This window comes from Rhipicephalus sanguineus, chromosome 1 (assembly GCF_013339695.2).
Source record: "Rhipicephalus sanguineus isolate Rsan-2018 chromosome 1, BIME_Rsan_1.4, whole genome shotgun sequence".
In the NCBI taxonomy this organism is placed as follows: Eukaryota; Metazoa; Arthropoda; class Arachnida; order Ixodida; family Ixodidae; genus Rhipicephalus; species Rhipicephalus sanguineus.
Genome location: NC_051176.1, coordinates 231,062,377 through 231,087,986, shown reverse-complemented (window position 1 = coordinate 231,087,986; position 25,610 = coordinate 231,062,377). Strand labels below are relative to the sequence as shown.

Sequence of the window (25,610 nt, the reverse complement as noted above, 5' to 3'; positions counted from 1 at the left end):
CGGTCGCATCTGTCATCGCTCTTGCCCTCGACTACACTGTGCCAGCATACTCATGTGCATCACACATGCTGGTACAGTGTAGTCAAGGGTAAGCATAACATATTGGTTGCATTGTGACTAGGGATGGGCGAATAGTGAATTTGAAGTTCAAAGCGAATCCAAAGCGAATAGTACTTTGGTAGAATAATTTCGAATCAAATAGTTCGAGTAGTATTTACTACATATTACTAAGAAAAATGAGCATTTTTTTCATGACCCTTGCACAATATTTTTAAGGATTGGAACGAGGTATGAGTGAATGTCACTTTTTTGTTTTGAAATGAAGTGGAAGAAGCCTTGAATAGTATCAAGATTTGAATAGCAGTAGGGTGCAAGTTATAAGTGGTGCAATGCATTACGATTTAAAAATTACTATACTTAGTGCATATAAGCCCATCTAACATGCTATTAAACTTAAAAAAAATATGTACATTTAACCTTTAAGAGTGGCTTCACGGCAGTGCAGATTACCCCTGGATGGGTCGCTTCACAGCACAGCAACCAGACGCTGCAGTGATACCACCTTTGCAGGGGGTTATGTGTGGTCAAATGTATACATATATTCGTTCATTTCGAATACTTCAAGATTTCGAATAATCTAAATTCGTATCGAAGCGAATTCGAATACTGTAATATTCGATCGAATATTCGAAACGGCCGAATATTCGCCCATCCCTAATTGTGACCTTAAAGGGCTAGTAAACAACCTCGCGGGCCAAAATTTTTTATTGGAGAGATAACTGTGCAGTATGATGTGAACATGCTGCCGCAAGAATTTTGTGAATGCTGTAATAAGGAAGTAACAGGGTATAGAACAACCTGCTTTTGGCTGGTTTCGGTTTCTCGCTTGGCCTTCCCACCCGTCTCGGCAGCGAAGAGGGTTAGGTGTAGCCCTCTCCTCTGTCACGACTATGCCCGCTTCGACAACGTAACACGACGTCAACGATTATGTCACCGGCACGCAGCCAACAACCTAGCAGGGCTTCCTCTACATGTCGCTTATGTCAGAGCAGCGTGGTGAGAAAGCGAGGGGTGTGAGGTACTGGCGGAATAAACAAATGTGCCACGGCGAATGCGCCCTTCCCCTAGCGGTAAAGTCGTGAGAAGCCTCTTAATCTCGGAGGCTTTTGTTCTGGTGATACTGCTTGTCCCGGCAGTCTCGGCTCTACCAGAACGGCAGAGGGCAGCACAGGAAAATGAAAATGCGGACTGCATGGCCAAAACTGCATCACCACAGAGCCAAGGCACTGTTTCGTAGTGCAAAGGACTAATCAACAAAGTACTACATATGTTGCCCATGGGCAAGATTACGTCACTGTGTGGGCAAAACTTCGAGGACGCTTTAGGTTCGCCTTAAAGAATAGAACGCGATAGCGTAATCAGGCCCTGTGCACATCGCCTTCTGAAGTGCTAGCCTGGCTTCGGTCCTCGGTGGATGCCTCAACCATGCCGCAAGGAAACGAACATCAGTGCACGTAAGATTGGCCGTTTCAAACTACCCTAAAATGCTTACTGTAAGTACAGTTGCGAGGTGCCCACTACGCGCCCGTAAGGCAACTCGCGAACCTACACAGCTGCTCACTTTGTTGATTCTTTTGCTGCTGATGATGATTACCTATGTCAGGGCACATTGTTATGAGTGGGCCTTTAAAACGACCACTCGTTGCACAATTCACATGTTTTGCCACCTGCCACAATTCTACGCTTCTGCCACGCATTATTAACACGTTAAGGAGACTCATCCCACTACATCACATTCACATAGTGTTTTTTTCTGCAGCAGTTTCAAGCAAAGGCATGGCTCTGTGGTAGAACACCTGCTTGCCACGCAGAAGGCCTGGGTTCGATTCTACCACGAACCTAAGATTTTTGTTATTTATTTTATTCACATCTTTCTTGATTTTTCGGTCATGGACAAAGCTGATTTTTCGCTCACAACCAACGACGTCGACATTGACGCAGACACTGGAATTTCTGCGAAACGAGCTCTTTAACGCTATCGCATTAAAAAGGACTGTTCAGGCACAGGAGAGGGGTGTAGGAATTGTTTTTCGAAATGGAGTGTCTGCACGGCGCACAATGCTGTAATATTTGCAAAAATGTTATCACCGCGGCCTTCTGCACGAATTAGCAAGCTTGTGTGGGAGATGTAAAAAAAGAAAAACGTCGGGGCCTGCTTACTGGCCCTTTAAGAAGACTTTAGACATTGAAAAGCATTTTCGCGGTGCCAATCTCACCAAAGGAGAGCGGGTGATTGACCATGAGGGCAATGCTGTTTATGCGAGTGCTACGTGGGTGTGCAATGTAAATAAACACATCTCTACAACATGAATAGTGAGGTGATTGTTTAATTTCTGTAATTATATGGCCACACCTTTGTTACAGCAGTGGTGTCTGTTCAGAGCTGCAAGCAGAAAACAAACATGCCTTTGTGCCTGTGTTTCACTAGAAGTCTGATAGTAGCTTGTATGCCAAGTTTGCTGGGCGGCTTTAAATTCACTATGGGCTCAATGTGAAGAGCTCACAATTAGGTCTGCTCTGTTGAGTCGCTGGCAGCATTAAGGGCACAGTGCTCAGCTGCATGAGTTTAACTTTTGCAAAGGTTTGCTTTGAACGATAACACCTTCTTTGTTTTCACAGTCCACATTCTGACCATTAAAATATGGGTAGAATCACTTACAATGCCCACTATAATTACGCATATTCTCTGCAGCACTGGGCTTCGTTTTGGGTGATATAATGCCCCATCATGCACTGTACGCAGTGATTTTAATGTCGATTCGGTTGTTTTGACGGTTCACTTGGTCAGCATTATACCGTACAATGCCCAGTCTATTCGTGCATGCTGACAGTTAAGCCGAGATTTGCTTCTGGTGACAACAGTGCCCGATATTTTGAAAATTTCCCTCATTTTATTGACGCTTTGGTTCTTTTTACGGCGTAATTGTTTGACCCACCCGAAGTGGCAGCCTTATATTGCCCACAAGGCCGGTATAAACACTTAGTGTAAACGTAATATTAATGAGAACTAACAGACAATAACGCCAAGGAAAGTACAGGGGATGCTATCTGTAGTATTTAGAATGTAAATGTGAAGAAAGTAAAGTGGACGAAAAGATGACTTGCCGCCGGCAGGGACCGAACCTGCGACCTTCGAATAACGCGTCCGATGCTCTACCACTGAGCTACGGCGGCGGTCATCCTCCCGTCCACTTTCTGGGGTATATATGTTGATTAAACCTAGGAGTGTTAGTCAGCGCCAATCGCAGCCATGGCGGCGAGTGTGGAACACTCTTTTTTTTGCCTCTTGGCGTCACGGAGCACGTGATCTTTTTACGAGTTGGCAGCTGACCAATAATCCCTCGCATACTACCTGAAGGATTAAGATCACGTGCTCCGTGACGCCAAGAGGCAAAAAAAAGAGTGTTCCACACTCGCCGCCATGGCTGCGATTGGCGCTGACTAACACTCCTAGGTTTAATCAACATATATACCCCAGAAAGTGGACGGGAGGATGACCGCCGCCGTAGCTCAGTGGTAGAGCATCGGACGCGTTATTCGAAGGTCGCAGGTTCGGTCCCTGCCGGCGGCAAGTCATCTTTTCGTCCGCTTTACTTTCTTCACATTTACATTCTAAATACTACAGATAACATCCCCTGTACTTTCCTTGGCGTTATTGTCTGTTAGTTCTCATTAATATTGTGTCTAACAAAGATAAACGAGCCCTTGAAAAATCATAGCTTTCCTTCATTCATAGCGAGGGTCTCGTCCTGGCAGACTTAATGCCTTCAGGTAGTATGCGAGGGATTATTGGTCAGCTGCCAACTCGTAAAAGATCACGTGCTCCGTGACGCCAAGAGGCAAAAAAAAAGAGTGTTCCACACTCGCCGCCATGGCTGCGATTGGCGCTGACTAACACTCCTAGGTTTAATCAACATATATACCCCAGAAAGTGGACGGGAGGATGACCGCCGCCGTAGCTCAGTGGTAGAGCATCGGACGCGTTATTCGAAAGTCGCAGGTTCGGTCCCTGCCGGCGGCAAGTCATCTTTTCGTCCACTTTACTTTCTTCACATTTACATTCTAAATACTACAGATAACATCCCCTGTACTTTCCTTGGCGTTATTGTCTGTTAGTTCTCATTAATATTGTGTCTAACAAAGATAAACGAGCCCTTGAAAAATAATAGCTTTCCTTCATTCATAGCGAGGGTCTCGTCCTGGCAGACTTAATGCCTTCAGGTAGTATGCGAGGGATTATTGGTCAGCTGCCAACTCGTAAAAAGATCACGTGCTCCGTGACGCCAAGAGGCAAAAAAAAGTGTTCCACACTCGCCGCCATGGCTGCGATTGGCGCTGACTAACACTCCTAGGTTTAATCAACATATATACCCCAGAAAGTGGACGGGAGGATGACCGCCGCCGTAGCTCAGCGGTAGAGCATCGGACGCGTTATTCGAAGGTCGCAGGTTCGGTCCCTGCCGGCGGCAAGTCATCTTTTCGTCCACTTTACTTTCTTCACATTTACATTCTAAATACTACAGAACATCCCCTGTACTTTCCTTGGCGTTATTGTCTGTTAGTTCTCATTAATATTGTGTCTAACAAAGATAAACGAGCCCTTGAAAAATCATAGCTTTCCTTCATTCATAGCGAGGGTCTCGTCCTGGCAGACTTAATGCCTTCAGGTAGTATGCGAGGGATTATTGGTCAGCTGCCAACTCGTAAAAAGATCACGTGCTCCGTGACGCCAAGAGGCAAAAAAAAGAGTGTTCCACACTCGCCGCCATGGCTGCGATTGGCGCTGACTAACACTCCTAGGTTAATCAACATATATACCCCAGAAAGTGGACGGGAGGACTAGACCGCCGCCGTAGCTCAGTGGTAGAGCATCGGACGCGTTATTCGAAGGTCGCAGGTTCGGTCCCTGCCGGCGGCAAGTCATCTTTTCGTCCACTTTACTTTCTTCACATTTATATTCTAAATACTACAGATAACATCCCCTGTACTTTCCTTGGCGTATTGTCTGTTTAGTTCTCATTAATATTGTGTCTAACAAAGATAAACGAGCCCTTGAAAAATCATAGCTGGTCGATTCCACGAAAGATCAAAAAAGTGTGTATATTCGATGTTTACGATTTTCCTGATAATTTTGTATGTTGTGCACATATGACTGCACAGCACGAAATCGCAGTTCGTTTTCAAATAAAAATTTTTTTCATCACAGGAAAATTCGACAAGTGTCGCCGGTTGACGACGACCATTTTACGAAGAGTGCGTTTTCGTAAATTCGCAATCATGCTGGCAGCTACTTAAGCTATATATTACAAATATCTTTCTTTTTGGCGGATGTAGAAGTAAAGAGGAAATAGCTGGTATGATTTCATGGAATTCTGAGCAAATTATGTATTTTTAAAAATTTACGAAAAACGCTGCGTTTTTGAAAATCAGTCAAATTTGGGACGCTATGGCTACTTCTGTGAACATCTCAGCTTGTTCATATTTGCAGCATGAATAGGCCTCTGTGTGAATAATGAACCTCTGCATTTGTATTTCTCTAATAATTTCAAAGTAGTAAATTTTCATTGCTCGAAACACCAAAAAGAGAAAAGTGCTCCTCGATTCAAAAATCTATAATAAAAAAAAACCCAATCTCAATTTTGTTCAAAGTCCCCAAAATGTTCTCAAAGGACTGCAGAATGATATTATGAAAAAACATGTTGCATCATTTTGATTAGGACAAAAGCAGAAAATGTCAAACATTGTGTTTCCAGAGCGTTGTGGCTACTGCGGGAAGGACATCTCTAGTGACAAGAAAATACAGTAACACGTCTTTTTTCTTCTCTGAGCTTCGCTAAACAACAGTAATGATCTATTGTCGGAAAGTGGGAACTGTTTTGTAAAGAAAAAAAGATCGTTCCAATTAAATGCATTTGCGTGGTTTGCGACTTCACGCCAGTGTTAGACATCCCTCAGTCCACAGTAGGCACTTTCAGTTGTAGCCTCCTTTTCTTTCATCTATTTCAGTTGAGTATAATTCATATCTTGAGTGCTAAAGAACGCATTCCCTCCATGCGTCTCTTATGATGACGTGCTGTGCCAGAATTGAGAGATTCGTATAAAAGCCAATTGTCTCTTGATGAATAAAAATGAATTTCTGGAGAGCGGTCGCCAAGAGGTGTGGTTTTTGTTGGCCCAAATGTGTACGTTGTCAAACCTTATGTGATAAATGCAGACTTTAAAAAGAATCGATTACGTGAAGATTGGTGGCAGCAGTTTTGGCCACGGACAAAACACGTTTTGTTTGCATTGCATCTGCTTTGTTTTGCATCTCCTTGTATGTCTTGAAGCAGTGCTGGCAGATCTGGTCTCCCTCTTGAATTGAGCGCGCATCCTACTTCATGACCCTCCGCAAAAGAGACTCGATACGATATCTTCCACATAACGAAAATTCCGCTCCAGCGGAATTTTCTTTTTGTGCACCATGAGAGAGTCCGTACAAATCTCGGTCATGGCTTATAACGCCTACCCGTAGCCACCTTCAGAGCGTAGGACAGTGATCGCATCAAGGTGAAGCACAATTTGGATGCTTAACTTCTATCTCAGGTGGTGTTTGGCTGACTGGCACAGCCGTACTCGTTGCTGTCGTCTGCTCAGGCGGGCGTCTATCGCGCCGCCCTTTGCACCTGTCCGCCTAACGCATGCTACTCCGTTTACACAAGTGCTTGTAGCGCGGGCCACTCGATCCGCCACACGATCCGCACGGTGCGGATCCAGAGACCGGGTGGGAGAGCGACGAGCGGTGAAAAATGTATCGTGTAACCAACGCAATCGACACCCCAGCATTTTCTCGTGGCAGAGCGACAAAGCCTGGCAAACAATGTGTGGCTGCTGTGCTTAAGTTGCACTGCGGTACTCGCCGTTCACCACTGTCGCTATTTGCGATTTCTCACATTCTTACAATGCATGATCGACTCAGCTACACAAATTTCGCGTTTAGCTTCGTTGCTTTTATATAGGTAAGCGCACTTACTTAAAAAAAAAAATTATCCAGAGGAATGAAAATGTCCGTGCTACCCGTCGACGAGGAATATAAGTGGTGTCGCAAATGCATTTAATTGGAACAATCTTTTTTTCTTTACAAAACAGTTCCCACTTTCCGACAATAGATCATTACTGTTGTTTAGCGAAGCTCAGAGAAGAAAAAAGACGTGTTACTGTATTTTCTTGTTACTAGAGATGTCCTTCCCGCAGTAGCCACAACGCTCTGGAAACACAATGTTTGACATTTTCTGCTTTTGTCCTAATCAAAATGATGCAACATGTTTTTTCATAATATCATTCTGCAGTCCTTTGAGAACATTTTGGGGGACTTTGAACAAAATTGAGATTGGGTTTTTTTTTATTATAGATTTTTGAATCGAGGAGCACTTTTCTCTTTTTGGTGTTTCGAGCATGAAAATTTACTACTTTGAAAATTATTAGAGAAATACAAATGCAGAGGTTCATTATTCACACAGAGGCCTATTCATGCTGCAAATATGAACAAGCTGAGATGTTCACAGAAGTAGCCATAGCGTCCCAAATTTGACTGATTTTCAAAAACGCAGCGTTTTTCGTGAATTTTTAAAAATACATAATTTGCTCAGAATTCCATGAAATCATAAGAGCTATTTCCTCTTTACTTCTACTTCCTCCAAAAAGAAAGATATTTGTAATATATAGCTTCAGTAGCTGCCAGCATGATCGCGAATTTACGAAAACGCACTCTTCGTAAAATGGTCGTCGTCAACCGGCGACACTTGTCGAATTTTCCTGTTATGAAAAAAATTTTTATTTGAAAACGAACTGCGATTTCGTGCTGTCCAGTCATATGTGCACAACATACAAAATTATCAGGAAAATCGGAAACATCGAATATACACACTTTTTTGATCTTTCGTGGAATCGACCAGCTTTCCTTCATTCATAGCGAGGGTCTCGTCCTGGCAGACTTAATGCCTTCAGGTAGTATGCGAGGGATTATTGGTCAGCTGCCAACTCGTAAAAAGATCACGTGCTCCGTGACGCCAAGAGGCAAAAAAAAGAGTGTTCCACACTCGCCGCCATGGCTGCGATTGGCGCTGACTAACACTCCTAGGTTTAATCAACATATATACCCCAGAAAGTGGACGGGAGGATGACCGCCGCCGTAGCTCAGTGGTAGAGCATCGGACGCGTTATTCGAAGGTCGCAGGTTCGGTCCCTGCCGGCGGCAAGTCATCTCTTCGTCCACTTTACTTTCTTCACATTTACATTCTAAATACTACAGATAACATCCCCTGTACTTTCCTTGGCGTTATTGTCTGTTAGTTCTCATTAATATTGTGTCTAACAAAGATAAACGAGCCCTTGAAAAATCATAGCTTTCCTTCATTCATAGCGAGGGTCTCGTCCTGGCAGACTTAATGCCTTCAGGTAGTATGCGAGGGATTATTGGTCAGCTGCCAACTCGTAAAAAGATCACGTGCTCCGTGACGCCAAGAAGCAAAAAAAAAGAGTGTTCCACACTCGCCGCCATGGCTGCGATTGGCGCTGACTAACACTCCTAGGTTTAATCAACATATATACCCCAGAAAGTGGACGGGAGGATGACCGCCGCCGTAGCTCAGTGGTAGAGCATCGGACGCGTTATTCGAAGGTCGCAGGTTCGGTCCCTGCCGGCGGCAAGTCATCTTTTCGTCCACTTTACTTTCTTCACATTTACATTCTAAATACTACAGATAACATCCCCTGTACTTTCCTTGGCGTTATTGTCTGTTAGTTCTCATTAATATTGTGTCTAACAAAGATAAACGAGCCCTTGAAAAATCATAGCTTTCCTTCATTCATAGCGAGGGTCTCGTCCTGGCAGACTTAATGCCTTCAGGTAGTATGCGAGGGATTATTGGTCAGCTGCCAACTCGTAAAAAGATCACGTGCTCCGTGACGCCAAGAGGCAAAAAAAAGAGTGTTCCACACTCGCCGCCATGGCTGCGATTGGCGCTGACTAACACTCCTAGGTTTAATCAACATATATACCCCAGAAAGTGGACGGGAGGATGACCGCCGCCGTAGCTCAGTGGTAGAGCATCGGACGCGTTATTCGAAGGTCGCAGGTTCGGTCCCTGCCGGCGGCAAGTCATCTTTTCGTCCACTTTACTTTCTTCACATTTACATTCTAAATACTACAGATAACATCCCCTGTACTTTCCTTGGCGTTATTGTCTGTTAGTTCTCATTAATATTGTGTCTAACAAAGATAAACGAGCCCTTGAAAAATCATAGCTTTCCTTCATTCATAGCGAGGGTCTCGTCCTGGCAGACTTAATGCCTTCAGGTAGTATGCGAGGGATTATTGGTCAGCTGCCAACTCGTAAAAAATCACGTGCTCCGTGACGCCAAGAGGCAAAAAAAAGAGTGTTCCACACTCGCCGCCATGGCTGCGATTGGCGCTGACTAACACTCCTAGGTTTAATCAACATATATACCCCAGAAAGTGGACGGGAGGATGACCGCCGCCGTAGCTCAGTGGTAGAGCATCGGACGCGTTATTCGAAGGTCGCAGGTTCGGTCCCTGCCGGCGGCAAGTCATCTTTTCGTCCACTTTACTTTCTTCACATTTACATTCTAAATACTACAGATAACATCCCCTGTACTTTCCTTGGCGTTATTGTCTGTTAGTTCTCATTAATATTGTGTCTAACAAAGATAAACGAGCCCTTGAAAAATCATAGCTTTCCTTCATTCATAGCGAGGGTCTCGTCCTGGCAGACTTAATGCCTTCAGGTAGTATGCGAGGTATTATTGGTCAGCTGCCAACTCGTAAAAAGATCACGTGCTCCGTGACGCCAAGAGGCAAAAAAAAGAGTGTTCCACACACGCCGCCATGGCTGCGATTGGCGCTGACTAACACTCCTAGGTTTAATCAACATATATACCCCAGAAAGTGGACGGCAGGATGACCGCCGCCGTAGCTCAGTGGTAGAGCATCGGACGCGTTATTCGAAGGTCGCAGGTTCGGTCCCTGCCGGCGGCAAGTCATCTTTTCGTCCACTTTACTTTCTTCACATTTACATTCTAAATACTACAGATAACATCCCCTGTACTTTCCTTGGCATTATTGTCTGTTAGTTCTCATTAATATTGTGTCTAACAAAGATAAACGAGCCCTTGAAAAATCATAGCTTTCCTTAGTGTAAACGTGCAACTTATGCTTTTACACTGAGCAGTGAATGAAAATGTATCTGGGATTTTACATGCCAAAACCACGATGTGATTACGAGGCACGCCGTAGTGGAGGTCTCCTGAATTTTAGACCACCAGTGGTTCTGTAACATGCATCTAAATCTAAGTACATGGGCCTCCAACTTTTCGCTTTCGTTGCAATGCAACTGTCGTGGCTGGGATCGAACCCGCAACTTTTAGGTCACCAGCCGAGCACCATAACCACTGTACCACCGTGGCGGCCGTGACTGAAAAATTATCGCCAAAAGCCGAATTAAACATATGCTACTCATAGTAAAATATCTGAACTGTAGTGTATTGTGCCAACATGTCGCACTGCTGTTGCATTAAAAAGGGGTAGCCTGGATGACACCCAGCGCACACTCTTGAAATGTCAAGCGGTTATCTCTTTGTTTCACTTCTGGTTCATGAACACACTTCTGGTTCAAATGAGCATGGGCATTGTGTTTCTCCCTATTAGAAATTGATGATACTGTATACGACAAAAGTTACATTAGGATGAAAAGATGGTCAAAGCATCATTTGATTCTGTGAACTGTTGCAATACACACTTGGTGCCTCTGTTCCTCGCACCACTCTACTGAGAAACAGTAGAACATAACAGGAAGTTTTTGGCCCTTCGTGTTTTATAAACTGTTGTGCAGTTCACAATGCAACAGCATCACTGCTTGCTTTCCATGATGAAACAGGAGTGGCAAGCATTGCAGGAATACCGAGAGGTAAAAGTCTAGAAAGCTACGTTTGCCGCACACGCAATGCAAAACTCAACCAAGCACGACTGCTCCAAGTGATTGGGGGTTCAATCTTTCTCCACTGTGGTAACAGATGGCACTATGCGAACTTGAGGTTGTGCACCCTATATTGAAATTGGACTTTTTATGCACTGTAGAGTTGCGAATGGATTCCTTTTTACATCGTGGGTGCCGCAATAATTTTTCCATAGGCAGCATGGGGGTTGGGTTTACAAACTGCGTGCAACTTAACGATGTGATCACTGGCACCAGCCGGCAAGGCAATAAATTTCAATTTATTGCCTTGGTCTTCTTTTGCAGAAGCAGTGAAACTTTGTTATACTGAAATCATGGAAAACACTCTTCATTATGTTGAGCTCGAAATATGGACATGATGTCATAAAAAGTCAAATACTTCAATATATTGACATTTTCATTGTATTGTCATACCAAGGTTAAACTTTATCTCAATCAGAAGGCAATACTTACTGAGCAATACCTCTTGTCGACTGCGGGGGTCACCATAAAAGGCAACTGTTGGAACTTGTGCGTAGATGGCAGCTTCGTAGAATGAGGTAAACATGATCAAAGGGGTTTTGCTCAAGGATGTCATACGTATAAACCAGTTCAAGCCACTAGACCACATTGTTGAGCAAACTACAATTTGGCCATGAAGCATGCCTGGCTGGCGCCGTTCCACACACCGTCGAAACTCATTCATCACCGAAGTAACCTGCACAAGTGAGAGAGGGAACCACGTGTAATACAAGCACAACACAAGCATTCCTTCCCACTTTTTATGTCAGTACACTACAACCTCATTATAACAAAGTCACATCTGACACGACAATAACTTCGTTCCAAACAGAAATTCATTATAAATGTGCTTTCAGAAAACTGTATCTATGACAACGCTATTTTTCATTTACTTCGTTATAACTGATAATTCGTTATATCCCTGTTCATTATATTGAGGTTTGAGTGTACTCGATAGTCCAGCCACGATTCAGTCTAACCTGAGAAACATTTACATTGCAATGAGGGTTCTTAATTATTCTCACTTCAGTGAACTTGTTGTCTCCAGTGCCCCATCAACTCTCTGCATTAGACCAAAACCACTGAAAGCATGCATGCGGGAGTCAATAGGGGCCCATAAATTGTGCTGTGATGAATCTAGGGCATTGTTACAGTGTGGATCTCTCACAAAGACAACTTAATTGTTCATGTTATGTACGACAGCTTTGTTTAATCCAACCAGTAATAGAATACTGTTCACCGCAGAGACAAGGGAAAAGTAGATCAAGTGCTCACACGCTTGGTAGGTTAAAATAAGCAACATCAGCTTGTCAAGATCCCCTCGACAGGAAAGGACTTAATAGCGCATCAGTTAAATGACAACATAGCAACAAGTACCTCTACAGCAAACTTGTCCAGCAACCGTTCGCCATCATCCAAGACCAAATGGCAGCACCGATGCAAGTTGACGATGAGACGATCATAATTGGTCAGAAAGCGCAGAAAACAGTGGGGAGTTGCTACCAGGATATCACAGCCATTGACAATCTCTGCCTATATAAAAATGAGAAAAAAAAAATGGTTTTGTTGCACAATAAAAAACTGGAGAGGGAAAGGTGGTCTACAACACCAAACACAAAAAGAGAGAGACAAAAGACACATCACTTTTTTTAAAATGCTATTTTGAGTTCTGCTGCAACTGATGCACATCCTGGCTAATTTTCACGTGTCCCTGATCATTATTTTAGTTATAAATTTCCGATGGAGTTCTCATTTTCTATTTATTCAGTTTCATTTTTTCGAAGCGTTACAATCTTCTGACAAGCTTGTCGTAGTTTTGGCACATGCAATTCTGATTGTTTTTCTTGTGCTGAAAAGCTGAACTTTTAGTGAGTGCAAAAGGGTGGCATGTGTTGCATTTCGATGTTATACATTCTTATAAAGGGTGAAATAAGAGTATTTTTCCTCAGTCATTCAAGTGAGAATCTTGAAGCTTCACCACTTTCATTCTAGAAAAGGTAGAACGATCTAGTACCCTTGTTGCCCTCCCCGACATCTGCATAACCCAATAACATTTATTTCAGCAAGGTCAATGGAGCCGATTCTATAAAAATCTGACCAAATAATGTCTTCCAGAACAATTCACTTAAATATTATTGGCACAGTGCATATAAAAACTCGGTTAATACTTGACCTCAGAACATGAAAACGCATAATTGCTGAAACTTTTGTCATCCTAACGTAATAAATGAAGCCCTTTATGCCTAAGAACCTCCTAGCCCTTTGAAAAGGAATGACTGGCATTTACCTCTTTTCCTTTTTCTGCTCCTCCAGCATACAAGGCACATACTTTAGGACCTCTTTTTTCATGGACAAGCAGTTTGGCCTGCTCACTTAGGCGGCGAGCTCCTTTCCACGTGGACGTTAAAACTACCATTAGGGGCTGAGGAGGAAAAAGACAAGGAACAAGCACACTTTCAGCCAGTTTTTGATGGTCGATGAATGGAAAGCACCATTTATGAAAAACACTACATCCTCTTGAACAACCTCTGTCCAAAAAAATTCAGGACTGAGCTTGCAAAGCATTATTTATTCACGACAATGTGATGGTGCCAACACAAGCAATGTGAGCACTTATAAAAAACACACAGGACAGTGCTGGACTTGCAGATGAAGCTTATTTTGGACAGATTCTGTGCATCATCCCCATGCATGCACAAAACCCGGCAACAAAAACAAACGAAACCTAAGAACGAAAACACCCTAAGACATGTGCTTATAGTGGTCACATGCTTCAGGTTGAGACAAGCAATGTAAATATAGCATTGTTTGAGCTTTTTTTTTTTCGTTTTGAGGAAGTGGTGCCAGCTGCTGTATTCACAGGTTTCTTTTTGTTAACTTTATGAATAAGATTTAAGCAACAACCGTCAACACTGAAGACGAGTACCCTGCAGGCATCATTAGCCCAATTAACAAAGATCCAACAACTAACTTTCCAATTATTGATGTTATGCACCAATGCGAATTGGAGGTTTGTGTCAAGCTAAGTGAGAGTTGATAAGAAATCTGTATTTAAAATTCCTACTCAGCTACCACACCTACTCAAATTGATCAATTTGATCAGCACACTTCAAGTTCACATTATTGTAAACACATGTGGTTTACAGCCACTTAGCACCAACTAGATTACAAAGCAGAAAACATAACACTTGTATCTGTGAGGTTTTGTTTTTATTATTGCTTTGCGGCAGTACCCAATGCCACAAGAAGTTTCGGACTGTCAAGTGACCAAGTTGATCATGGCGTCCTCATGACACATGGATGTTCTCCAGAGACTGTGCTTCTCGCGAAATGTGTGCATCAAGAGTCAAATTTTGTGGAAGAAAGCTGCAGCACTAGTAAGCCTGAAGGTGATGCTGACTAATGCAATTTCAGCACCATTGGTGAGGATGTGTCAAATCAAGCTCCAGAAGAAAAGCTTTAGCTGCATGTACTGTACACATTTCATGCACTGATAAGTAGCTACAATGGACAGAGCACGTGCCAACAGCTGAAGTGGACTAGGTTCCTTGCCAGAAGCTGTAAAAATGTGCACAGTATTTGATGAGATATACCACAGGAATTGAAGCAGGTGGGGTGCTGCACAGTCATGCTAAGCTTCGTGCATGCCATGAATTTTTAAAAAATCTTCTTCACCACTGAGGTCATCAACGTAGTACATGCAAACACCAATAAATATGCACGAGTATCTGATGAAACATTTTGGGTCCAGCTCTGGCAGTGCCCTGCGTTACAGCATTTTAAAAGAGAAGAAGACTGGACGACAGCAATCACAGAACCCAGACAAGACGTTCGGCTTCAGGTTGTCCAGAGGGCCCGTGAACGAGCAGAGAGGCATGGCCTCTCTGTTCCGACATGGGACTAGCCAATGGCTAGGTGGGGACCTACCTAGATGGCACGCTGCCTCGCCTCTCAGGACCACAATAAAGTTGTTTGTCTGTCTGCCCCAGTGAAATGATGCAGTGCATAGGACTACTCATCTGCATGGGGATTATGAAGTTTCCTCACTTGCATCTCTGCTGAAACACCGCAGAGCTATTTTGAGACCCTACTGTACAATCCCGAAGCCCCCCCTCCCCCTTCCTACAGTGAAGGATAATCCGACAAGACTTGGAGGGGGGGGCCCTTGCTTGCTCACGGATCAAAATACAAGGTGACGGTGGAAGAGCCGTTAAGAATACAGAATGCACACCCGTGCTTCTAATGAAATGCTTTATTGAATATGTATGCATTCAACGTTTTTATTAGCCGTTGTCGGGCGAATAAAAACAGTGAACGAAACAGTGAAAATTGCGGGAGGGGAGAAGGTGGCGCATATCTCAAATGTCACAAAAAAGGGAGGGGGGGGCCCTTGCTCGGGTGGGGGTGCTTACTCGGGACTTTACGGTAATTCTTTGAATTCCTTGCTTTTTTGAGCTTCACAGGCTGGAAGAATACTGAACCTGACAGGAATGGCAAGCTGAACAGGCTTGCATATCTACTTCAGTGTATCACTGATGTGTCCTCTCAACTTTACATCTCAAGTGTTGGAAAAACACCAAAATTAGAAGCTCTGCTACAAGAGAGAGAAGAGACAGAATTTGTGGAAATGAAGACTGATGCCTTTTGTGAACCATGTGGCACCTACTTGTGGTTCATCCCAACAAGAGACTGCTCTAGGAAATGGCACATCAAACACCAAGACTAAAACTTTTTTTTTTAAATGCAGAAAGAACAGTTGCGTGCAATGCTACCTACAATTTGTAGGATCTTCTTTTTACATAACAGGCTGCAAACTGTATATTTTGAATGTTATCACCACATTTTTGTAAGCTGCCCAACATTTTCAAAAAGAAGAAAGAAAAAAAGAAAAGGAGTCTGCTATGCGAACAACATTTTCTTGTCATATAAGGTAAATGGGGCATTAATATCCAGTCTAAAAAATATTTCCTTCTTTTCACCTATTAACGACAGCCATTTCCCATGGTACCAAAAGAGTTAAAGCAAACTGCCAAGAATACTGCAGCCATATTTTCCACACACCACTGAAACCAAGCCTATCAGCACTGTGCATTAATTATCATGCCCTCTGGCAATGTCACATGGTGACATGATGTGCCATGCCATCAGTGGAACACTGGCTGGAGTGTCAAGCTTATGTACTCGTAGTGATTTCAGCTGGCATTTTGCACAGACCAGTAGCAGTAACTACTACATTTCCTTCTTTCAATGAGAATGGTGAAACAAATCTTGTGGAAGCCAGCAGAGTCATTCCCAGAGCAAGAGAGCGAGGGGCATCAAGTATATGCGCAAAGTATACAGCTTTTTCAAGGTGCCCCACTCCAGGAAATTAGGGAGTCTGTAAGGTCATCAAACGCTTGGTGACGAGCAAAGCACTGAAGCTAACAAAAAATCCAACTGTTCTCCATCATGCACAAAAAAACACTGAAGGGTCCCTGAAATGATTTCTTGAAATTATGTAAGCACTTAGGCTACAAAACTTATCAAATCATTCACACCATAATTTAGGTGAAAACCTTGTATCAAGGGCAGCTACAGGCGATATCCTCCTCCTAGGGTGCTTTTTCCTCCACTTCTTCACCAAGCAGTCTGGTCCTCTGGATATCAATGATCAGGGCTAAGCTCCACCTTCTACTTCTCATCTCCTCATTAAATGAGAAGATGAAAAGCTGCTGCCTCCACAATTCCCCATGCACCAGTGGACTGGAATGGCGAACTTTGGAGGCAATGCTTCGTGACTGCCTGGTTGAGCCCTACCCAACCAGGTGCTGCAAAATCCAGTCGCTAGCTGTTCACATTTACTCCTTCACTAAGCTGATTATCTAAGGTTGTGAACTTACTAAAATTCTCCGACAATGATCACTGGCAAGCGTAAATACAGAAATTGCAGTGGTTGTGATAAGAGGTGAAGTAACAGCTGCAAATGTGCAGATCCTGACATCGCTTGGATACTGAGAGCCCAATATTCACTGTACAAGTGCACTGCAACCAGTCTGCTTGCCAATTGCCCAGCAATTGGTAAGAAGAGAAAGAAATTGGGAAGAGGAGAAATTGGGAAGAAAAAGAAAGAAATAGATAGAGAAAGAAAGAAATAGAACTAAAGAGAGACAAAAGAAGATAGGAAAGACAGATAGAAAGAAAGAGAGGAAGAAAGAAAAAAATAAACAGAAACACGAAAGGCCGCCCAGCTCCGCACTTCCTTTAGGCTTGGCACCACTAGTGCGATGTTGCCATAATGCGAAGCTGCTGTAATGCCAATAGGCATTACAGTGGGGCAGGGTATAAGATACATGGTCAGCCAAACAACAAATAAAAAATTCGCCAATTAATCACAATCAGCAACACATACGTACAAAAATAGAAAAAATAAACAATAAAACACAGTCATTCTAAGAGACAAAACAAAACATCTATAGACTGTTTCAAAACAGTTTCAAAGCCCCTTTATTGGAGTTACACATGAGTAGCCAGGGTGTCTACCGAGTTGACATTTCTAAATTCCCTGAGTTTTCCAGGTTTTCCCTGAGTGTTTTTGATAAAATTCCCTGAGTGAAACAGAACTTTGTTTTATGTCAAGATGGGTAAGACCATATCGCTCGGTGATGTCACACTCTAATACACACGTTAGAAAATGAAAATGACTTAATCCCATTCGAACAGTACATAGAACAGATAAACCTCAATATAGCGATGTTGGTAAAAGCGGCAACTCACTTCATTATATCGAAACTTCGTTAAACTGAAATTCGACCTTTCATGCAAGGCACAGTTACTGAAGGATTAATCTTAAACTGAAAATGCCACAAGAATGTTCGACTAATATGGCAACATGAAAAAACTTTTTTATTTTTTGCGTGAAAAAAAAAAAAAGCAGTTTTGTTGAGCCTGAGATGCAGCAATCACAGTTAGATGCCTTGCCAGAGTGTCACATGTAAAGACGAAACAAATGCGGGTTTATTGCACTGTGGAAATCCGCTTGTTTTGCTGCTGCGGGTTGTCAAATCCTCGCGCGTTGCCCAGAGCAATGCAACGCCTTTGCTATCATGCTGCCCAAATGAATCATTTGCTCTCCACGAACGCACAACATCGAAAACCATCCCACGTTAGAAAAAAAGAGTCGCAGTTTCACCGCGAGAGCAAAATAGTAAATCCGATAGCAACAAAGAGGAATTTTACATGAATATAGGCTAGCAGCTCGCTCCTTCAGGAAACGCAGCCGTTGCATTAAGAGAAGTGCCCTATCTATGGCTCAGGGGCGGATTCAGGTACAACATGGGGGGGGGGGGCAGGTACAAAGGCTGAAGGCACCGCTCAGCAGTGCATTTTATGGCGGTGCCTAAGAAGCCTTCGTTGTAAATGTGCATAGGGAAGCAGGAAAGGGTAAAGCGATGAGAGAGGTAGAGAGCAGGGACAAGATTCTCTTTACCCCTTTTGGGCAGTGGCAGGCAAAGCAACCTGACAAAGGAGGCAAAGTCGACAGGCAGCCTGACAAAGGAGGTGGACGACAGGCACTGAAGGGAGAGGGCGGGGGCTGGCTTAGGGGGGGGATCGCCGCTACCCCCCCCCCCCGGGATCTGCCACTGCTATGGCTTCAACAGAAGTTATACAATTAGAGCACAACACCTACAAAGGCATGAGCTGACTGCTGATCCCCACTAAGGATACCGCGGCGCACGCGACCACGCCCGCTGGTACAAAGTATGCACTTCCTGTCGGACTCACGCAGACCCCCCCTCCCCCCCTCCCAACGCGCCGGCTCCTACCTCCGTGTGCCCATCGCGCGAATGAGACGGTCGGCTTGTTTCATCTCTGCTTAAGCCCCGTTCGTCGGCAGTGCTCGCGCACTTTCACTCGCACATGGAGCATACGACGCGCGGGGTGATGTAATCGCGATTTGGACTTGATAAGGAAGATCATGGCGAAGGCAAAAAATTCGCGTCGCGAGTGTCTATATAATTGCTATCGCAAAAGAAAAAAAGCAATATAGCTGCGGGCTAAGATCGCATGAAAGCACGGCAACAGCCTGAATTACGGCACATCCAATTATGGTGGAAACGTTACTGTTTTCCGACATCGCGCGCCGAATCGAGCAGGTGGGACCCGTGCCGGTGTAGCGAATTTCGGTCACCGCTATGCCTTGGCTCTGAAAAGTTTTGTAATTCGGCTTGTAGCAAACATCCACGTGGTGTGGCTGGTAATTGCGAGCTGCAGCCCCAAAAAATATCAGTCGACTGCCTAAAACTTGTTTCAGCAGTGCCCTCATCGGGAAAAAAGGAAAGAAAAAAAGCTTTCACTTGCTGTGAATGGGCCCGTTAGTTACGCTAGCTCTCGCCTGGAAATTTATTCCATGCTTCACGGAGTCCTAAATAGCATGTTTGAAGCTCGGGATCAGAGCGAGTGAGCTCTCCGATAAAAGCCACTAAGCGTCGTCTTTTTTCTCGCCGATCAGGATGACTTGCCAGATACGAGCCTTGTCGAAGACATCCGCTTCCTGCACGATCGCGATCGCTTGCAAGATAACTCAAGCTCGTTACATCTACTCCTACCGCTTCTACAACTAATCATGCTTGCTACTTAACACGCGGCGATAACAAAAACACTATATCGGACGATCGGACTATATCGCACAGCACGCGCGAGAAAGATTACAAAACTACACCGCGTACTCACAGAACACCCTGACAACATTGCGCGATACGATGTGTCGTGGTTCGCGGTTCCCGCATGCCACGCATTAGCCGGATTCTCTCCCACTTCACCGCTCCGAAGGCGATGACAGCATTGAGGTGCACCACTTCCCCGCCGCCGCGTTCACAAAATATTGAGCAAGCGCTACCGCGACTTTCGTCGCCTTTCAATAAAGTTACTGTGGATTTTCCCTGATGGGAGCACAATTTCCCTGAGTTTTCCCTGAGTTTTCCCTGAGAATTTCCAGACTACCCAAAATCCCTGAGAATTCCCGGTTTTCCCGGTCGGTAGACACCCTGGTAGCTCAAGGACAAATAACACCCCCACTATGTACTTGCCAAATAGACATCTTGCAAATGGCTCTGATGCCTTGTCATAAAGACAATTCAGTAATTGCAAATAAAAAACACATTTAGCAGAGCACTTAGATGCGCCAACAGTACTCACTCCAACGCCTGCAGGCAGATTCTCGTAGTCAGTTTCAGACATCAATCTTGAAACCAGTGGGATCAGGTAAGCAAGTGTCTTGCCCGAGTGTGGTGGTGCCACAGCAACAATGTCTCTACCAGACATCACTGCGGGCCAGACTACTGACTGAATGCATGTTGGACCACGAAACCCCTTGGAGCACAACCGCTATTAACAGGAAAAAGAAAAAAAAAACTCAGAATGCTTTTTTTCTATTTGAGAAGAGTTTAACAACTGAAACAAACAAAAAAGTAACTAGAAAAAAGTTCACTCCGTAACAGTGTATATCAAAGAAATTAACCCTAATGATTGTTCATAACATGCATGGCATATGATTCATAACATGAATAACACAAATGACATGATGCAAACATCATGAGGCCATAGTGGTAATTTCTTTAACATGGTATATACCAGAATGTAGATGCATACATGGCAAACATGCGATAGCGCATGACATGGCTTGTCTCAAAGCCAAACAATGCGGTGTGTGCAGCTCCTCACTGACCGTTTCGCATCACTGATTCCAAGAGTGCGCGCGATTCACCAGATTTTTTTTCTTATCTTTTCATGCAAATTATTTTAAAACCAATTCCTTCTGTCTCAATGCTTGAAGCTTGGGAGCTATCCTAGATGTGTCCACTTCAGCTGCCGTTGATTGGCCAGAGCTCTGTGAGCAGCGCGCCCCCTGTTTCGGGTTCTTTTTCCGTAACATCATTTTAACGCCACGAAGCTTTTACAACTCTCGACACAAATTAGAGGGATGAAATGTGCTTCAACGCAACTATCCACTTCTGGGCGCACATCCCGAAGTCCGTGCATCAATTCTGATCGCGTTAGCCCTCGAATTAGGTTTAGTGCGGCTGCCCGCCTAACCCACCTAGAAGGTCGGTATGCATTCCCTGCATCGTTCTCAAACATTTGAACATGTTGACATGCAATCAGACTTATATAGTTTGTTTAAATGTCCTGTTACTGTACATTTCGTCCACTTTCTTTCTTTTTACGCTGGGAATATGCTGGTAGGTTCGGTGCGGCAACACCGTCAAGAGCGTCATGACGTCCCGGCTTGCCGCTTTTTCAAGTGAGTGAATGCGTTCCGCCGAAGTGGACATGTCCATAAGGTGGACACATCAAGAATAGCTCCTCTTGAGGTGCACCATGCCAGTAACCTCCAAAGCAGCCAAGCCAGAAAGCATTATATTAGTACAGTAGGCTCTTGATAATTCAAACTCGACGGGGCCCCAGGATTTCGTTTGAATTATCAGAAGTTTTAACTATCAGAATTTCCAATAAATATGACTAAAGCAACATACCAACTTGTGCTGTAATGATTACTGTTTCTCGGGGCTGCAGCAACCTCAGAGACACCTCTGTATGATTGCCAGTAAAGCTTTCAGATAACAGCAATCATGCTGATACATACTTATTACTATACAGAGTGTGCACGCGTCCGTGCACACTCTGTACGTGCTACGTCCAGTGACAGCTGGTAGCCTCTTTCCAATCTTAGTACTACACTTTTCCCAATGACACCAGTGTACTGCGCCGAAAATGACTGAAGTGTTTGGAATGCAATTAATAGACCAAGGCCGCACAGTCTAGTTTTTTTTCTCTCTCTATTTCTTCCTCAGTCAACATGCTATTCTTGGTGCGCGCAGTTTGGTTAGATTGGCTGCTATATAGGCAGGCAATCGGCTTATTTGCGACTGTTAGTGACATAAAAAGACCACTGTTCAGCTAGACACAACAAAGGCAGCAGATTTTTTCAGGTACGGACAAGCAAAAACTATGAATTAAACAAATCTATGCAATGAAGCAGTCTCAATTCAGCGGCTTTATAATGCATTGAAAACATAGTGGGCCAACCAAAAATTTAAAAATTTGTGTGAATTAACCGAAAGTTCGAATTATTGGAGTTTGGATCATCAGGAGCCTACTGTATTACCATAAAGCAGCATTACTGAATGACATGACAAACAGAGGCAGGTTCCAGAGCCAAAGTGTGCACAATATGCTGGCTGAATGAAAGCAATAAGCTGCTATAAAGTCTTACCGATTTCACAGATTCATCAAATGGTGTCTGGTCAAGGTGAGTCACCGGCCTAGGTGGTCTAATGCCGTGGCAGAGAGCCCGAACTTTGGAGAGTGCAGGTTGTGATGGCAATCTGCACGTATCCTGGAGGGGAGGGACAGAACAGGAGTCAACACATCAGCTGCAATGACAACTGAATAATACAGATTAAGAATGAAGAAGCCTCCGTTATGTGAAAGAAAGGCCACTATAAAGTGAAAACAAGTTCTGTGAATTCAGAGTACCTAAAATGGTGACACTGACTGAATTTAGGCACTGGAAGTTAAAATTGAATATAACCATGGAAAACTAGTTTAATCATACTGTGGGCACCAGACCAAGAGCAGTGACAATATTTTGAGGGCCTAGAAGCTGTACGTCTATAGCTCATAACAACAAAAATGCAAAAGCAAGATTTTGTTACAGTAAACAGCATCGAACTTATCAACATGGAGGAATATGTCATGCTGAAATTAGAGCCACATCCTTGCTACAGTTATACAGATACGTTCGTTTGCACCTAATTAGTACTTAAAGGTGCGTGAATTTGGAATTCACAGTGAGGAAAAAAAGAAACATACAAAGACAAATGAGATGAGCAAGTCATCGAAGTGGTAGTGGCAACACACCGACATTGTGTCACTTCTCATTTCTTCTGTCATAGTAGTCCTGTTACCCTTACTTCAGCATTTTCACATTTCCCTCCAATTCACACATGTGAACTTACATAATCGGTGCTGAAGTAAACAGCGCCCTTGAACTGTGCACAAGGGTCCAGGTCTGGTGGTAGTTCAGAAAAGCTTTTGAAATCTGTCCTCCTGTTGTCAGGCAAAAAAACAGAAGACATTAAAAAAAGGAACAAAAGACACACAAATAATTTAACTTTTCGTTTGTACAACTAGCCCCAAACACTACTTTAAGACGCCATGCTGTCTAGTCAAAATCTAGCATGGCTGCTTGCACTTTAAGATGGTGGTACAGTTCCAGTGCTTATTGCATTGTTCTCTACATTATCTATTGTCTAGCTGATACTGTTTTCTTCAACAAGCATGTCAGAGTTTCGATATGTTCAAACTTAACTCAGTCAGTGTCATTACAACTGATCTCCTGATAGTTGCAACAATCTGTTGATGGCCCTGCTACTAGTTTTAGCACTAGTAGCAAAAAACAAACAAGCTATTGTTTACTTCTGTTACTAAAGCATAAAAACATAGTAAAATTAAGAAAACATAGACAATGCAATCATTGTGCATGAAGCCAACTTGCCGAAAGTCTTCCAATGAATGAGAAACATCCGTGGTTGCAGAAGGATCCACAAGCTCTTCGTCAGGTTGATATGAAGTATTCAAGTTGCTGGCATCAATTAACCTTGCAAAAACTTCCCTGCTTGACATTGTTGAAGATGGTATCTGTAAAGCACATGATGCATTGCAAGTTTTTAGAGATAGTAAAAATTCATGGGCAACAGTCAACACCAAAAACTAACAATAACAGTAACCTTCTCATCTAAAATGTTCTCATAAAAACCAAGTTAAAGAAAGTATGTAATCACATAAAGGCCCCACTTCTACATCACTTATAAGGGCCCTGCAACACTTTCAACACTGCATATGGCAGAGAATTTATAATTAGATTCCAAGGACAGCTAGAAATTGATAGCTTTTTTTCCTCAGCAAATTACAACATCAACCGGCCTGATTTCACTTCAGTGGAGGGAAGGATACAGCCATTGGCTAATTTGATGGCAGTGAGAACATGCTCAAGGTCACGACGTGCACGGATGCAGCTATTTACTCCTTCTTCATCCCCGCATGCAGCTCCCAGCGTGCTCATCAGGACAAAATAAACAAAAAAAGTGCTTAAGGTGTGCGACAAACCCCTGAAAGTCCGCTCGTGCTTGACAAATTCAAACAAATATTGTGGCAATCAATTCGGGGGGCCAGATAGTAAGGTCATTTGATGACTGCATGAAAAAGCGCAGCAGGGCTCTTTTAAAGGGCCAGAAAACAATCCCAAGGTCAAAAACATGTGAAGAAGAGATAACTGCATGCTTATACGGTGTGAACATGCTGCCACAAGAACTTAGTGCACAAAAGACCCTTTTCATAATCCGCAGGTGCGCTTCCCTGCACTGCATATTTGCCCAACTAATGGCCGCACCTGTCTTGCTTAGAGTGGAGACGAGGTCCTAGATGCACGTGCTGGGGCTTGTCTATTATGCGTGTTTATGTCAAGGGAGTCGGGTTTACATTTTCCACGTCATAGTGTAAGCTAAATGCGCTTGGACACGCTGTTTGCAGTAAGTGATTAGCCGCCATTAGTTGGGCAAACTGCATAGCAGGAAAGCTAGCTTTACAACTGTGAAAAGGGTCTATTGCTGCAATAAGGAAGTTACAGGGCATAGAAAAACGCTTTTATGGCCGCTTTGGCTGCTTTGGGTTCCTTGCTTAGCCTCCTCGCCCTTCTCCGGCAAGAACAGATGTAGGCGTAGCCTGTTGTCATGACTATGTCCACACTGGCAACATAACAGAATGTCAGCGATTGATGTCATTGGCGTGCAGCATACGAGTGAGCAAGGCTTCTTCCACATGTTGTTTGCGTCTGTTACTTGCAGGTAGCACAGTGGGGTCAACAAATATGCGACTACTGCTTGGCCAAAATCGCATCACTACAGGGCCAAGATGCAATTTTGTAGTGCGGAAGACCAATCGATGAGGTCAGTGCTGTGCAACGTTGCCATGCGCAATATTATGTAACTTAGTGGGCAAAGAAGGCTGGTCAGGCATAGGAGAGGCGTGCAGGAATCTGCCTTTTTCACGATGCCACGGCGCATGCACCCTTCCCCTAGCGAGAAAGTCACAAAACGCTGTGGTAGGGTCTCCGTGTGCCTTTTGATTTAGAAGGCTTGTGTTCTGGCGATCTCAGTTGTCCCGGACAGCACAGGAAAATGAAAAACGTAGATTGTTTTTAGAAACAAATCGTCTGCGCAGCACACAGTGCTGAGATACTTTCAAAATGTGATCGCTGCGATTTTCTGTATGAACATTCTTGTCTAGGTGGTGTAAAAAAATATGTATTGGCCTGTTTACTGGCCCTTTAAAAATAAAAAACAGCAATTGTCAAACAGCAAGCATACTCATAAACATGGCCATCTTATGAGCACTGCATTGCATGGCAAGTTTATGTAGCCCTTCCAAGAGTCTATCCCTGAGCTCACACTTTACCCTTTTTCTTTCCATGGCTGACCTTACTAAGAAGAGGTAAAACAG

The 25,610-nt window shown here is 43.7% G+C and overlaps 1 protein-coding gene across 1 annotated transcript in view; it reads right to left on the bottom strand.

Annotated features, from left to right (window-relative positions):
• Window positions 1–25,610, bottom strand: part of LOC119374170 (putative ATP-dependent RNA helicase TDRD12) — a 177,804-nt gene that overhangs the window by 92,585 nt on the left and 59,609 nt on the right. The window contains exons 11-17 of the mRNA XM_037644234.2: window positions 23,608–23,750; window positions 23,069–23,159; window positions 22,324–22,446; window positions 20,247–20,435; window positions 13,360–13,494; window positions 12,450–12,605; window positions 11,526–11,769 (exon numbers count right to left, since the gene is read on the bottom strand). Of these exons, the coding sequence (XP_037500162.1) occupies window positions 11,526–11,769; window positions 12,450–12,605; window positions 13,360–13,494; window positions 20,247–20,435; window positions 22,324–22,446; window positions 23,069–23,159; window positions 23,608–23,750 (1,081 nt within the window). The remainder of the gene's footprint in view (window positions 1–11,525; window positions 11,770–12,449; window positions 12,606–13,359; window positions 13,495–20,246; window positions 20,436–22,323; window positions 22,447–23,068; window positions 23,160–23,607; window positions 23,751–25,610) is intronic.